General features: G+C 37.5%; 1 protein-coding gene across 10 annotated transcripts in view; it reads right to left on the minus strand.

The window, feature by feature from the left end:
- pHCl-1 (pH-sensitive chloride channel 1) overlaps positions 1 to 12,899 on the minus strand; it is a 28,965-nt gene extending 16,066 nt beyond the window's left edge. For 2 of the 10 annotated variants that reach the window (XM_070215332.1, XM_070215327.1), the window contains exons 1-4: positions 3,757 to 3,835; positions 2,344 to 3,330; positions 1,058 to 1,146; positions 471 to 545 (exon numbers count right to left, since the gene is read on the minus strand). In XM_070215332.1, the coding sequence (XP_070071433.1) occupies positions 471 to 545; positions 1,058 to 1,146; positions 2,344 to 3,320 (1,141 nt within the window). In that variant the 5' untranslated portion in view covers positions 3,321 to 3,330; positions 3,757 to 3,835. Of the gene's footprint in view, positions 1 to 470; positions 546 to 1,057; positions 1,147 to 2,343; positions 3,331 to 3,389; positions 3,501 to 3,756; positions 3,838 to 9,549; positions 9,783 to 12,878 lie in introns of those variants that run through there. The other 8 variants (XM_070215330.1, XM_070215329.1, XM_070215334.1 and 5 more) reach the window with 8 other exon arrangements.
- Between the last annotated feature and the right edge of the window lie 387 nt (positions 12,900 to 13,286).

A 13,286-nucleotide genomic window follows, 5' to 3' on the forward strand; every position in this document is an offset into this window, starting at 1 on the left:
GGTCAACTTATATATTTTATTGAAATGCGAAAGAAGTGCCAGAAGAAAGAAAAATGTCTAGTTACTAAAGACGCAATTAAAGCAAAATTCTTTTATAAATATATCTTTAATTCAGCTAGCAAATATGTAAATAATTTGTTTAATATGAGTGTTAGCTAATGACTGATACCCCAATGTAAATACAAATAAAAACTCAAGTTTCACACCGTCATCGTGCTGAACTAAAATCTTTCTGGTAAAATATTTATTGTACTCAACAAATGGATTTGTGAAACTTTTCGGAATTTTTTAAGATTAACTAGAAACAAAAATCCAAGTCAGTTTCATAAATCCACCCACATAAATAAACTTAAGATTTTAAAATATAAGAAATAGTGGAAAAGAAAGTTATCTATGTAAAAAAAGGAAGAACCATAAAATGGCAGCCACAAGTGCATCCATAATATAAAAATCCGTGAGAGTACACGAACCGCGATTGTGTGGTCTCCGTGCATTTTGATTAGTTGCCATGTCGGGCGATTGCAAACCACAGCAAAAGTCTTCATCTGCAAAAGTTAAATGATAGTAGTCTGAACAATTTCGAGTACAAATATTTAATCCCATCAATTTTTTTCATTAATATTATCTTTCATTCCCTCAGTAACAATGCAATACTTTATAAATGCTCGAAGAATGTAATGTAATGATTTCCAAAGCATAAACATATCGAAGGAAATGTAATTGCATTGCATAGACGGTCTGGCTGTAGATAGTGGCCACCCAAACCCTCAAAGTGTCCACTTCTTTTGTGCATCGCATCCAGGGCGGTGGAGCCATTAACTTTAATTGATTTTATAGTGTCCATACGTCGTGGCCTGGATCCTGCAATTGTTGTCTGCTGGTTGTCATTTGGCAACCAAGACTAAAAACTTTCCACGATCCCCTTTCCCCCTCGGTCAACGAACCCTAATGGCACCAAAGCTATGTATATATTGTTCTTCCCCACTCTCCACTTAGTAAAATTGGAAATTTAATCGAAACAATGTGGAAATGGAGGATAAGTTTTAAAGCTTCTTACCATTTACAGGCGGCAGTAATCGTTTATCGTAGCGCTTCTTCTCAAGCAGTAAATCTAATATCTCCTTATCCGAACTGGACTCATCGAATCTGCGAGGAACACAAGAAAATTAGTTTGAAATTTGGCATCACAAAATTATGTTAGTTAGTGTTAGTAATTGTCAAAGTATACAATTGTTTATTTTCCCAAGGAATCTTTATATACAACAGTTTTGTGTGCTGTTTTAAATAAATGGGAAGATTGTTAGTTTGTGGACAAATAAGTCGAACAAGGAAACCAATTAACAGATAATATTATTTAACTCATAAGTAAGTAAGCAGAAAAATTTAAAATTGTCCTTTTTTATAACCGAAAAACTTTTTATTAAAATATTAAGTTTTTCGAGATGACAGTTAATTTAAAAATGTAGCTAGATTTCAGATATTTGCCTTGAAGTAGTTTGCAAAGCATTTTAGTTTAGGCAAATCATAAATTTGTTTTCGAATTGCATGCATAACATCAGCAGAACGAAGCTGAGAAAAACCAATTACCTCAACGGGAATCAAATAAACTCAAAAAAGTATATTGTGTGCAGAAAACGAAACTTCATAATTTGAGTAAAAGATGAAACCAAAAACTCTAGTTTTCTCTTTTTCCATATATTCTCTGTTTTCGGTTTTTCTTTTTTAGAGAGGGAAGGAGGTGTGCATTAACTTACTTCGACCAATCGATGCCATGACTGAAAGAATTTCAAAAAGGAAAAAATAAATAGAACAATTTTTGTACGTGTTGTGGAAAGGATTGCCAGGCGATATAGATTGATAGATATGTATAAGGAGAGACAGATAGATAGTTAGGGAAATAGAGAGGCTGCGTGTGTGTTCAGTGTAGGTCAAAATCAAATGGTGGTGTTCCCGAATGAAGTTGGGTGTTTTCATGAATGCTACAAAATGGCCTTGATTTTAACTCTAAGCTAGGAATTTCTTATATATTTTTATTTATTTGTATTTACTTGGCAATTATTACTTCTTCTATAATTTTTAATATTTTAAAAATCGTTTTCTACTTGGTTTTGAACAAATATAACAAATATATACAACAAATATATATAACAAATATTTTTGCAATCGACTTTTTATTAAATGTGATTGCTAATCCGGAAACGGAAACGTAAAAGAATGAGTTACTTTTTTTTTTACGTTCTTTTCAAACTTTTCAAGAGAAAAATTAAGGCGAATTTTGCGTTTAAGTGGAATCTGTATCGATTTTATCCATCGATATCTGTAACGATTTTCTTATGCACTCACATGGGATGCTTGTCCAGGGCACCTGTCTCCGAATTCGTGGCAGCTGCCGTGGACGCGGTGGTCAGATAGCAGAGCATCAGGATGACGCTGGAGGCGGCGTAGAAGCTGATCGACTGGCTGTAGTGCTTGTAGTGCTGGCCAAGATATTGGAAGGCTGCCGCCGAGGTGGCCGCTGCCGTGGCGCTGACATTCGCAATAATGGCCGCTGACATGGTGGCGGGCAGTTGACTCTCGGCATACGGATGTCCTTGCCACGGCCGGTAAGCTATTGGCTGGCGATCGTGGACAGCAGGACTCTCGTCGTCGTCATGCTTCTGCAGCGTTTTCGCTAGGGCGGCGAGGGCTTGGAAATGCAGGGATAAAGCTGAGATACCAGCAATGGCAGCTGGTGATTTGGAGCCGCTCGCAGGACTCGCTGGATCCTGGCGCCTCCGCCGGCGGACATTGCGATGCTGCCGCTGCTGATGCTGCTCGTCCTCATCCCGCTCGGCGATTTGAGTCGTGGCTGCCGCCGCAATATCGATTCCGATTCTGGCCGCCGTATCGACAATGGATCCTTGCGTCGCCAACGCGTCCTTCGCGCCTTCGTCCTTGTGCGTTTCAGCCACTTGACTACCGTGCTTGCCGTTGTTCTCCTGACGTGCCTGCCGTATCGTTAAAAGCACTTGAGCCGTCGCTTTTAGATGTTCGGGCACAGTTTCTGCCTCTGTTTCGGCCTCTGATTGTGTTTGGGCTCCTGCTTCTGATTCTGCCGCTGATTCTACTTCTGCCTCTGTTTGTGTTTCGGTTTGCGTTTTATGGTTTTGTTGATAGTTATCCTTGATTTTGATGTCCTCAGCTGGCTTGTCGTTTGCTCTGACAGCGGCCTTGCCTCTGGTCCCCGCTGCTGCTTTTCCACGGCATTGGTTTCGCCTCAGTTGCTTGATTCTCGGTTTGTTGTGGGGCTGCTCTTTGGCCGCTTCAAAGACGCAGCCCATGTTACGACAACTGCAAGGAAATAAGTGTTAAATGAAACAAGTAAATCTATGTAGGTATCAATCGCTTACGCAATACTAAGTACAACTTATACGACCAAATGCAGAAACAAATTTTTGCTTTTTTATAACTTGTTTAACTTTGTCGAGCGCTAGCATCTGTATTACCAACTTGATCTTTATCTTGTGCATAAAAGAGTTAAATGAGATTTTATTTCCAGTGAAATGAAACTTCTTACCCTAAAAAAATGTACACCAAAAAAAATCTGAAAAGTGAAAAGTTCTTAAACAACTATACTGGAAAACCAAGATTGCCTTAGATTTTTTTGCAAAAAAGTGTTTTTTTCTACACTTCTTTAAAATATTTTATTATATTACCCACTTGTAACGAGGATTAATTTAAAAAGGTTGGTAAATTTTTCAATTATTGTTAAAATACCTTGAATATTAATACCTCTCCCACAATAACTGTCAAATCCATGTGCTAAAATAATTCATTCCACGAAAATCAGCAGTAAACCATTGGGCGGTATTTCAATTTAGCTGCACCCCCACAAAACTAATTAACCTCGGCGAAAGCAATTCGCGCCGCACAATCTAAAATAAAAATCTATCGTCACCCACTTGATTGTCGTTTCCAATGACTTGCCTGCATCAACACTCGACCCCGTATATATAGGATTTGATTGATGTGGCAATATTGGAATGTTTTGGCCCAACGGCCACGCCCACCTGCGTGCACAACTAACCGTAAATGTCAGTTGCCAAATAACACGGTTCCTGAAACAGATTTACGACTGGCACAGAAAACTTTAATTTTCTTGGTAATTTCAAGCATAAGTAGAAAATTTTGTAGAATCCTCTACCTGATATTACCTACCTGCCATTATGAATTATATGGACATGTGTCTGCATTGGTTACGAAAAATGGGATGATGTACACTGTAAAATAAAATCTTGATTGTTTGTAATAAAAAATATTAACTACACAGTAAGTTGCATAAATTTTAAAAATAATTTTAGGTAAACAAATTTGCTAAAAATTCCTTGTTTTTTTTATATTTTAATATAATTTATTTTATCGTTTAAAATCTTTTTTAGTTGTACAATTTTAATAATATTTCACTTTCAAATACAGTCTTAAGTCAGAGCAAATTATCTAACTTTTGAAGCCATTAAAATCTTCTTTCGAATATTTTTTTTTGTGTGTTGGCAAAAATTATAACATTTCCGAACTGAAAACTAGCTTTACCCTAGTGTAAGCAGTTTAGGCCAGACCCGAAAACCGAATGTCAGTCAGGCAGTCAATGGGCCAAACGAATTTTTATTGTTGCCTGTCAAAGGCTGTCTTTTGGCTGTCTTTCCTCGGCTGCTGTTGCTGCCACTATAGTTGTTGCTGTTGTGGTTGTCAGCTTGTGGCCAAGTCAGGGAGGAATGCAATTTTCGTTTCGGCCAATCGTACATGTAGTTTTCAAGTAGGAACAAGCTTGGCTATATTTTGACATTTATTCAACATGCAAAGACTCGAACGGCCATTGCACTACTGAAATGAATACAGACCGCAAGAATTCAATTTCCGTTTTTGCTCTAAATAAAACTGTAGAATAAACAGACATCCATTGAGAACGAATGATTTGGGTCTGATTAGTTATGTATATATAACTGCATGCATGTTCGTACACATGTTCCTAATCGGCTTATATAGAAAGCAGTTTAAGAAAATCGACTAAGCGGATTGAAGTAAATTTATTTTAATATTTTTAAGAAAAGTTTACAGATTTGGAATCCGGAAAACATGGTAACAAACCGCAGTCAATTTAAGCTTGATTGCCCAAACAGCTTATTCCCAACCATATGGAAAAGCCAGTAAAAAACTTTGACATGAGTGAGACGGCTCTGTGGCCTTTTCCCCTTCAACAAAAGGAAAACCGCAGAAAACACAGACAATCCCACCAGAACTCAGTGGCTTTGGGGTATCCTCCACCATATTCAGGGTCTTCATTATACATTTATTCGATTTTTACGTGACTTTGGCCATAAAGCACAAAAATAAACCCCAAGACAGCAGATACCAAAAGTAATAGGCATAGAAACTAGGGAAGGCCCGAGAAGTGGGCTTGTAAATGGGTCTCATATACAAATTGATACCGATATAGCTTATACGTGTTTTCCTTGGCCCCATCTCGGTTCCACCCGCCCACATGTGCCAGGACAATTATTGACCTCAATCTATTTTAAACGCCTGTTCGACTTTCTTTTTGTTTCGGGGTGGTGCACCAAAAATGTCAAAAAACTTTAGCTGAATGCGAACTTTGCGAGCGAAGCAGAAAGCTTTAAAAAAAACAAGACGAGGATAGAAAATACAGAAATTTCTGACCATAGATCAGTTCATACCGGGCTTCCTTTGAATCCTTCCTGGCCTTCCCCGCTGATATCCTTCATGCCTTCCGGGGCATAAATTTACACAAACCGCGCTCGAGAGCCCGACGACTGCAGTTTGGCCAAAGTTAATCCTGCCATCGTCTGGCGGCCGGAAACGGCGCCAACTGACAGCCCAAGCCAACAACTAACCCGAAACACAACCAATCCTCAATCCCCCATCCTCCCCTTCCCTTGGCACATTTTTTTCTTTGGGCTTAGTCCCTAGTTCGTTGTGCATTTCATTTTGCGCTCTCAACTTTTTCATATATTTTTACTGGGGCAACTTTTCATATTCCGTATCTGTATCTTCGTTTTGTATCTTTTTTGTTGGTGCGACTTGTTCAGTCAATTTAATAATTTGCTGCTAGTTTTTGCCTCCTCTTTCAAATTAGTTGACACTGTGGGTAGATTTGCAGCCAACATTATTTGCATACTTTTGGCCGGGCGCTTCTGTTGCGGTCGTGGCTACATGTCGGATACTTAATATCCCTCGGACCGACAAACATTTCGAGCACGTTTTGTGCTGGATCAGCTTTAATGTCCTAATTTGCAATTTCGCCCAAATCAAGCGGCAATCCAATTAGATGTTAGTCCAACACTTTTGAAGCTGGCCAGAGTTAATTGAAAATTCCATTAAATTTGATGGAGGAGAAACTATTTCCCGGGCTGAGTAATTGCAATTTACGGCTGCTGGTCAGTAGTAAAGAGGTTACAGGTGATGGGAGTAATTAATATGAAGACATCTTGAATCAAGATGAATGCAAATTTGAATTAATATTATATACCCATATCATGATTTGGGAAAAATTGTTAAGGAAAACACCTGTCGTTTTAAGCATTGGAATATTTGCTGTTGTATTTGATATAAACGAGACTTTCCTATCACTTATTGCTTATTCTAATAAATATGTTAAGACTATATTCTTCAATATTGTGCTTATATAATTTTTAGACATCGCTAAGAACTGACCTTAGGGTCAATCTATTAACCCAAATGTCTTTCGACTAGTAACCTTCTAAAGAAAATATTTAAATTTGCCGTTAAACTGACAAGTCTCGGTCACAGACCAGCGAGTAACCTCCGTAAACAAAATAACAATAAAAACTTTAGCCACAACGACAACAACAATAGCAAAAAGCAACAATTACAAACAACTTGTTATCGATTTTTTGGGCGTCAGTGTTTACCATGGCGCCATTGTTCGAAGTCACGAACTTTCCAGTGACAGAAAAGACAAGAGCAAAAATAAAGTTGATTAAACCCATTGAAATTTTCTCTGGCTTTTAACGTATCCTATATATCCACGTATATATAAAGATTGTGGGCGGCCGAAGAAGAAAGGCTAAATGGGGGGCATTGTTGTGTTGAAGGCAGCTCTACAAATTATGAATGTGGACAACTCAACAAATTGTGAATTAATTCATTGTTCTGAAAAAGTTACAATTACACCGAGAGAAAAGCCTCTAAAGAGAATTACAATTTAAAAATAAAAATATGTCATACAAAGTAATGCTTTAAAAATATTTACCAACTATCTAAATTTATTAAAATAAATTAATTCTAATTTACAATTGACCATTTCGATTTTGGAAAAGTCATATATTATAATTATAACAATTTTGGAACCCGTTAAACAGCATGACAGCATTATATTAGTTATCTCCTTTAGTTGTAATCATCCTGAATTTACATCGGTGCCCTGCACTTCAATCAAATCAACGCAAAATGATATCCATATTTAATGAGCTTAATCTGCCGCTAGCCATAATGGACCATAATCTGTTGCATTAAAAGTTATTAAAATGTCATGGCATAGACCAAAAATTTATGGGCTGGCAAATGTGGTAATTGAAGAAGGGCACTTGACCCAGTTTCGCCAGCGGATTGCAATTGGAAATTGGCAGTGCGAGCACTAAGAGCAATCTGCATGCTGCCATGCCTAATTAAATAACTCGGTGGGCAAATGCAGCGATGTTCGCTTCTGGAATGCAGGTGGATTTCCGGAGTGAAACGGCACGGCGATGGAGATCGAGTCGAGTGCAGTTCATTCGCATTTCAATTAAAATGGAAGTGCAGACATAGACACAAACAGGCGGCGGGTACTCAACAAATGGCAAACCACTCAAAGGGACGCTAAGCCGTTTAGGCTTAAGTCAGCTTATTGCTCGGAAAAGTGGAACACGCGACGACATAGTTGACACACGACGACGACCTGTTGGAGACCGAGAATTTTCCAATAATCGAACGTACACGTTTAATTAATGCCAGCCAAGTGTAATTGAATAAAAGTCCTAGCCCCAGGGGTTTTTAATTTGATTGCATTGTTTAATTTAAAGTATAGCACAAATACCAGACCGCAGCGCTCATAACTGTAAATGGGGTATGGTACACTAACTGCTCCCTAAAAAATAATTATTATCAATTCCTGAAAACTTAACATATTCAATTGTAAATAAAGTGATAGTGATTTGTTAGTTCCTTAATACAATTTTGATATATTCCAAGGTAATTATTTGTTAGTTTTTATTTTTAGAAAAACTATCGTAAGAACTTAATTCTTATAAAATTTGAATAGGCTTTTAAAAATTAAGGTTATTTATAATAAACTAAGAGTAAATGAAATGTCTTTGAATTTTAAAATTTAATTTTGTGCATACAAGCGAGGAAGCATTTAAGCAAAGTCTACTGTATATGCTTATGATTCATCGCTGAGGTGAGCCATTTAACCCAACTAATTGCACATTTTGACAGTTTGCGGTGCAAACGTTTGCGCAAAGTTAACGCAAAATGACAAAGTGCAAATGTGCAATGGTCGTGTGGAGATAGAGCAGGAATTGCGGTTGGACTTGGGGATGGGAATTTGGATGGGTTAGTGGTGCATTTATAGGATGTGGAGTGTTGGGTGGTGTTGTTATTCCGATATTCCGGTGTTTGTCTGCGTGGTATCACATTCTGTTTACAATAAGCTTGGGTCAGCTCGATGACGATGTTGGCCAACACACACAGGAAAGTCGAAAACATCGAAGAATAGTTAACTTTTGTTCTTTTTCCTATTCCCCAGAGAAATAAGAACTGAATCGAACAGATGGCAATTGTACAATGTTGGCTTTGGGAATTTTATGCAGCATATATTCAGTTGAACACTTTCGAAAAAGTTGTACGTACATATTTTATAAATAATTAAAATTGAATGAGCAAATTGCGGTGGATATTCACGGATGACCGCGACCACAGGCCCTTAAAGTGAAGCGGAAGTATGTCACGCCCGCAAATGTTGTGTATACAGCTGAGGTCGGAATATTAACACTGGAAGCTAAAGTTGACACATTTGACCGATTTATTTATTTGAATTTTAAATAATTTGTAATGTCTAGGTTTTGAAATGTAGTTTATAGTACTAAAAATGCACGTATTTATAAGTAGTATAAGCCCTAAAAGCCCTACGGTTAATTAAAAGAAAATGGTTGAAATAAAAAAAAATGTTTTTAGTAATTAAAAGAAACATATAATAAGACATTTTGTGATCAAAGATCTCTTGAAATAAGTTAATTAGGTAATATAGAAATAAATACACTTTAGCCATGCCCGGATCCACTCATTTAGAAAGTGAAATGAAATATGGTACTACAAAAGTATGCAGCAAAAATTTTTTTTTAAATCCACGCGTTAGGGCTTAGTAATTACAAAAAATGTATTTGTTGAACAATTGAACCCTTTTCAAAATGTCCAATCAAATACAAAATCGCTAAGTTATGAATTGTAAATACTTTGTTTCAGAACTTAAGCTGAACATGTTTTATTTATACCCACCACTCGTTGCCATTTCATTGATTGTTTGAGTAATTAAACAATCGAATCGAGCAATCCCCTTGATCCCATTTTCAGATCCAACTTTTCGAGGCTGCGTCCTTTTCAGTTACATTTTTTTGCACATCATTCCCGGTTTCGTTAAAGGCTTTCGGAAGGATTTGTTTTTTGTGCGAAGGCCCTTTCTAAAATGTCGAAGGGAAGAGTTCGAATGCTCTTGGTCCTGTCACTGCCACTTAAATGCCATGCATCATGGAAATTTATGTGAATAAATTATAATCAAGCAAAGAAAAACTTGCAGACCGTAATAATTCAGATTAAAAAGTATTTATACACATGACACAGTCAGTTGGGGAAAATTCTGGATAGCGAGATGGGCCTCTGGGAGGTTGGAAAGTTGGGAGGAGGGCGTGGCAGTTGAGAGCTGGGTGGGCTTATGCTGCTGGTCACGCGTGTTGGCCGCGTGTGTCCAGCGCTGATTTCGCCATAATAAATTGACATTTTTGGACATTTCTCTGCTCTTTTCTCTGGTTTCGCTCGGGGGAACTGGGAGCTGTCTGTCATTTAAGCTTCTCTGTTTTTATTATTTTCCCCCTTTTGGTTGGTGGTTTCTGCTGTTTTTACAAGGGCCCAGGGCCCAAGCAGCTTACGGGGATATTGGCTCAAGAGTCGAATTGAGGGCGAAGGATATGCACGCTGACAATTCTTAAATTTATCTTTTAAGTCAAATTGCTTATTACAAGTTTTAATACATATTGAGAAGAGATATTTGGTAGGTACTTGATTCTTTTGCGTTATGTACTAACACTTTATTTATAAAAAAAAATCATGTTTAAATGCCTTCAAATATGCCGTCATTAATATTAATTGATTTTCTTGGATTCTTATTTTGTTTTTAACTTTTTATAAATATAAAAATTTATAAATCTAAAAAATAAATTAATATTAATAATCATTTGTATATTACATTTTACTCCTTTTGGGAACTTAAAACATATAATATCCGTACCATGACCACAAATAAAATCTATGCGGGAAATTGCTTTACAAAATCTGGACAATCAAAATTCTTGGGTTTCCCCTACAAAAACAAAAAATCACCAAGAAAATAACAGGAAAAAGCAATAAGCATTCAAATAACAAGTAGCATAAGAACAGCGAACAAGCAACGACAAATAATTTGGCACAAAAGCAAATAAACAAGATAAACAAACAAACACGAGGGAAAGACGTTGAAGACGCAACAACACCGAGAAAAGTAAAGACAAAAACGAGCCAAGCAAGAACCAAAGCACATAATGAGCATAATGGGCGTGTTGAGAGGGGGTTGGCTTGGGGGGTCACATTGCCCCTATGCCATGTAACCTACCTCCCAGATCCCCCCACCACGGACAAGACGAGTGCCAAAGAGCTTTTTGTGTTGGTTTCTCTCTGTTAGTGCTAGAATAAGCGCCACTTTACATGCACACACACACGCCAATCACAGACGCACACACATGTACACTGAGAAAAAAGTCGAAGTTTAAAGTTTATGAAATGAAATGAATTAACATGTTCAACATAATTAAATTAATCATCAACATAATTGTATTAAACAATTTTTGACATTGATGGTGCAGTTTTTTAAAAAAGAGGAATATAATTAGTTTTTCATTAGTTTAGATTTTTCGCTGTGTAGAACATGCTATCTAAATTCAAAAGTAATTATCATTGCTTTAGAAACAAAGTGTTGTTGTTGAATATTGACAAACGATCGTCTAGGTTTTTGAGGCCTGATAATTTTCTTGATCTGTTTTGAAAATAGATAATTTGGCCTTTTTCCTTTTTAATTTCAGTGCAGTGACTGAGGGGCATGGACAGAGGAGATATTAGGGGGTGTCACCCTTCTTGGCTGGATGCAGTTACCAGCTGCAGTTGCATCTGCGAAACGAGGGCAAAGGCACGTCGCCAACCATTTAAACTAATCTTGAGGCAGTTTATTTATATATCTCAAGGGTCGTTTGTCCTAACAATGTGCGCTGCTTATATAGGAGCAGATATACACGCAGATACGTGCATGCATGTATGCTTATATACCTGAGCTAAGTGCAGGTAAGCTATAAAAAGGGGAGCAAACCAAATGAAATGGGGGATCCTTTTAAGGCCAACTCCCTCCATCCAGATAAGGTTAAGATCTATCTTTGAATACATATGTGGGGACTTTAGTATCAAGGAGGAATTCCGGTGAACCTAATTTATTTTGGGTTAATAGGAAAATATTTTGAGCCAATTACAAAACATCCGTATCCCTAAAAAAGAAGGAAATATATTTATATCATAGATTTTTATTACAGCATTATTAAATTCAAGCGCACATAGTGGGATGTTAAGTTGATTTCCCATGTCTGCGCTTCAATTGATCCTCATAATCTGCATGAAAGGTCGTCAATTACATGAATTGAATAGAGTACACTACCGCCCAGGCACTCCTTCACCTCCAGTTCAATGGTTCATAGGGCTCTGGAGGTCGGAGTTGCACACTTCACTGACCTTTGCCTTAAATAATGCCGGTTTGGAGGCTATTTAATTTCTATATAAATATTATGCCATAGACCACAAATCTGCGGGTCATAAGCCGCAAGGACACGGCGCCACAGGACACGCAGCTCCTTGGGAGCTTACAAGTCCGTCAGGCTCGCCAATCCTCGCCAAGCCTCAAGTGCATGCCCGACTGAACTTGTATTAAAGCAGCCGGAAATTAAACACACAAAAGTTTTCCAAGACCTAGCCCGCACCTTCACTAATACATATGCACATAGCTGTACTGCACAGAAAACTAAAATTTGCAAGTATCTGGGTACGTCATTTTTACACTATTTTAAAAAGATTATTTTGGTAACAAAAAACTAAAATTTGCAAGTATTTGGGTTCGAATTTTTCACAATTTTCAAAAGATTACTTTGGGAATTTGTATTTACACCAAATTCATGTAAGTTATTTTAAATTAAATTTAAGCATTTAAAAAAATATCAAAAAAAGATAGACCGTATGCTTATTAAAGACTTAAGAATAAATATTTTTATTTTAAGTCAGCATTTTCAAAGCATTTTTAGTAATGATCTATTTTGAATATTTATGTTTTACCGTCTAAGAACTAATTTTAAATATTCAAGACACTTTTCTCTCTGTATCCTTGCACTGCTTGTTAGTGCTTTGCATTTTTTATAGCTCGCACTTTATTTTTCGTACGAGATTCTTTGCAAGCGAATGCATTCAGAGATCTTTTTGAGCTGGTGGGGCTTTGAGCCAGTAAATACTGCCATTGTGATTGAAAGGAAAAGTTTTGCACTCACCAAATTTAACTTGGCAGCCAGTTCAATGTAATCCTCTATCGCCTTGTCTCTGCATAAGTGCACACGACGCGAGCAAGCTGAAAAAGATAAACCAGTTAAAGCAACCAATTATTAAATGGATACCAACACCAAAGGCCCTCACACTTTCGCACTTCAAGATTGTTTGGTTATGGTATAGTGGTATAGTGGTATAGTGGGTTATGTTTGGATTAATTCCCCATTGTCCGGACCTCCGACCCCCGAACAACAAGCAACAGACGAGAGCTGCTTTTAGATGAAATTGAACATATGAGTTGCAAGGAGTGGAAGTGGAAAGGCTTAGGGCTTAGGCCTGTCTGCTGATGTCGTTGGTCCAACCAACTTGGAATTCCCCAGCATGTGCCGCCGGCGCAAATGATGGAAATCACT

The sequence above is a fragment of the Drosophila takahashii genome, chromosome 3L (genome assembly GCF_030179915.1).
Source record: "Drosophila takahashii strain IR98-3 E-12201 chromosome 3L, DtakHiC1v2, whole genome shotgun sequence".
NCBI classification, from domain to species: Eukaryota; Metazoa; Arthropoda; class Insecta; order Diptera; family Drosophilidae; genus Drosophila; species Drosophila takahashii.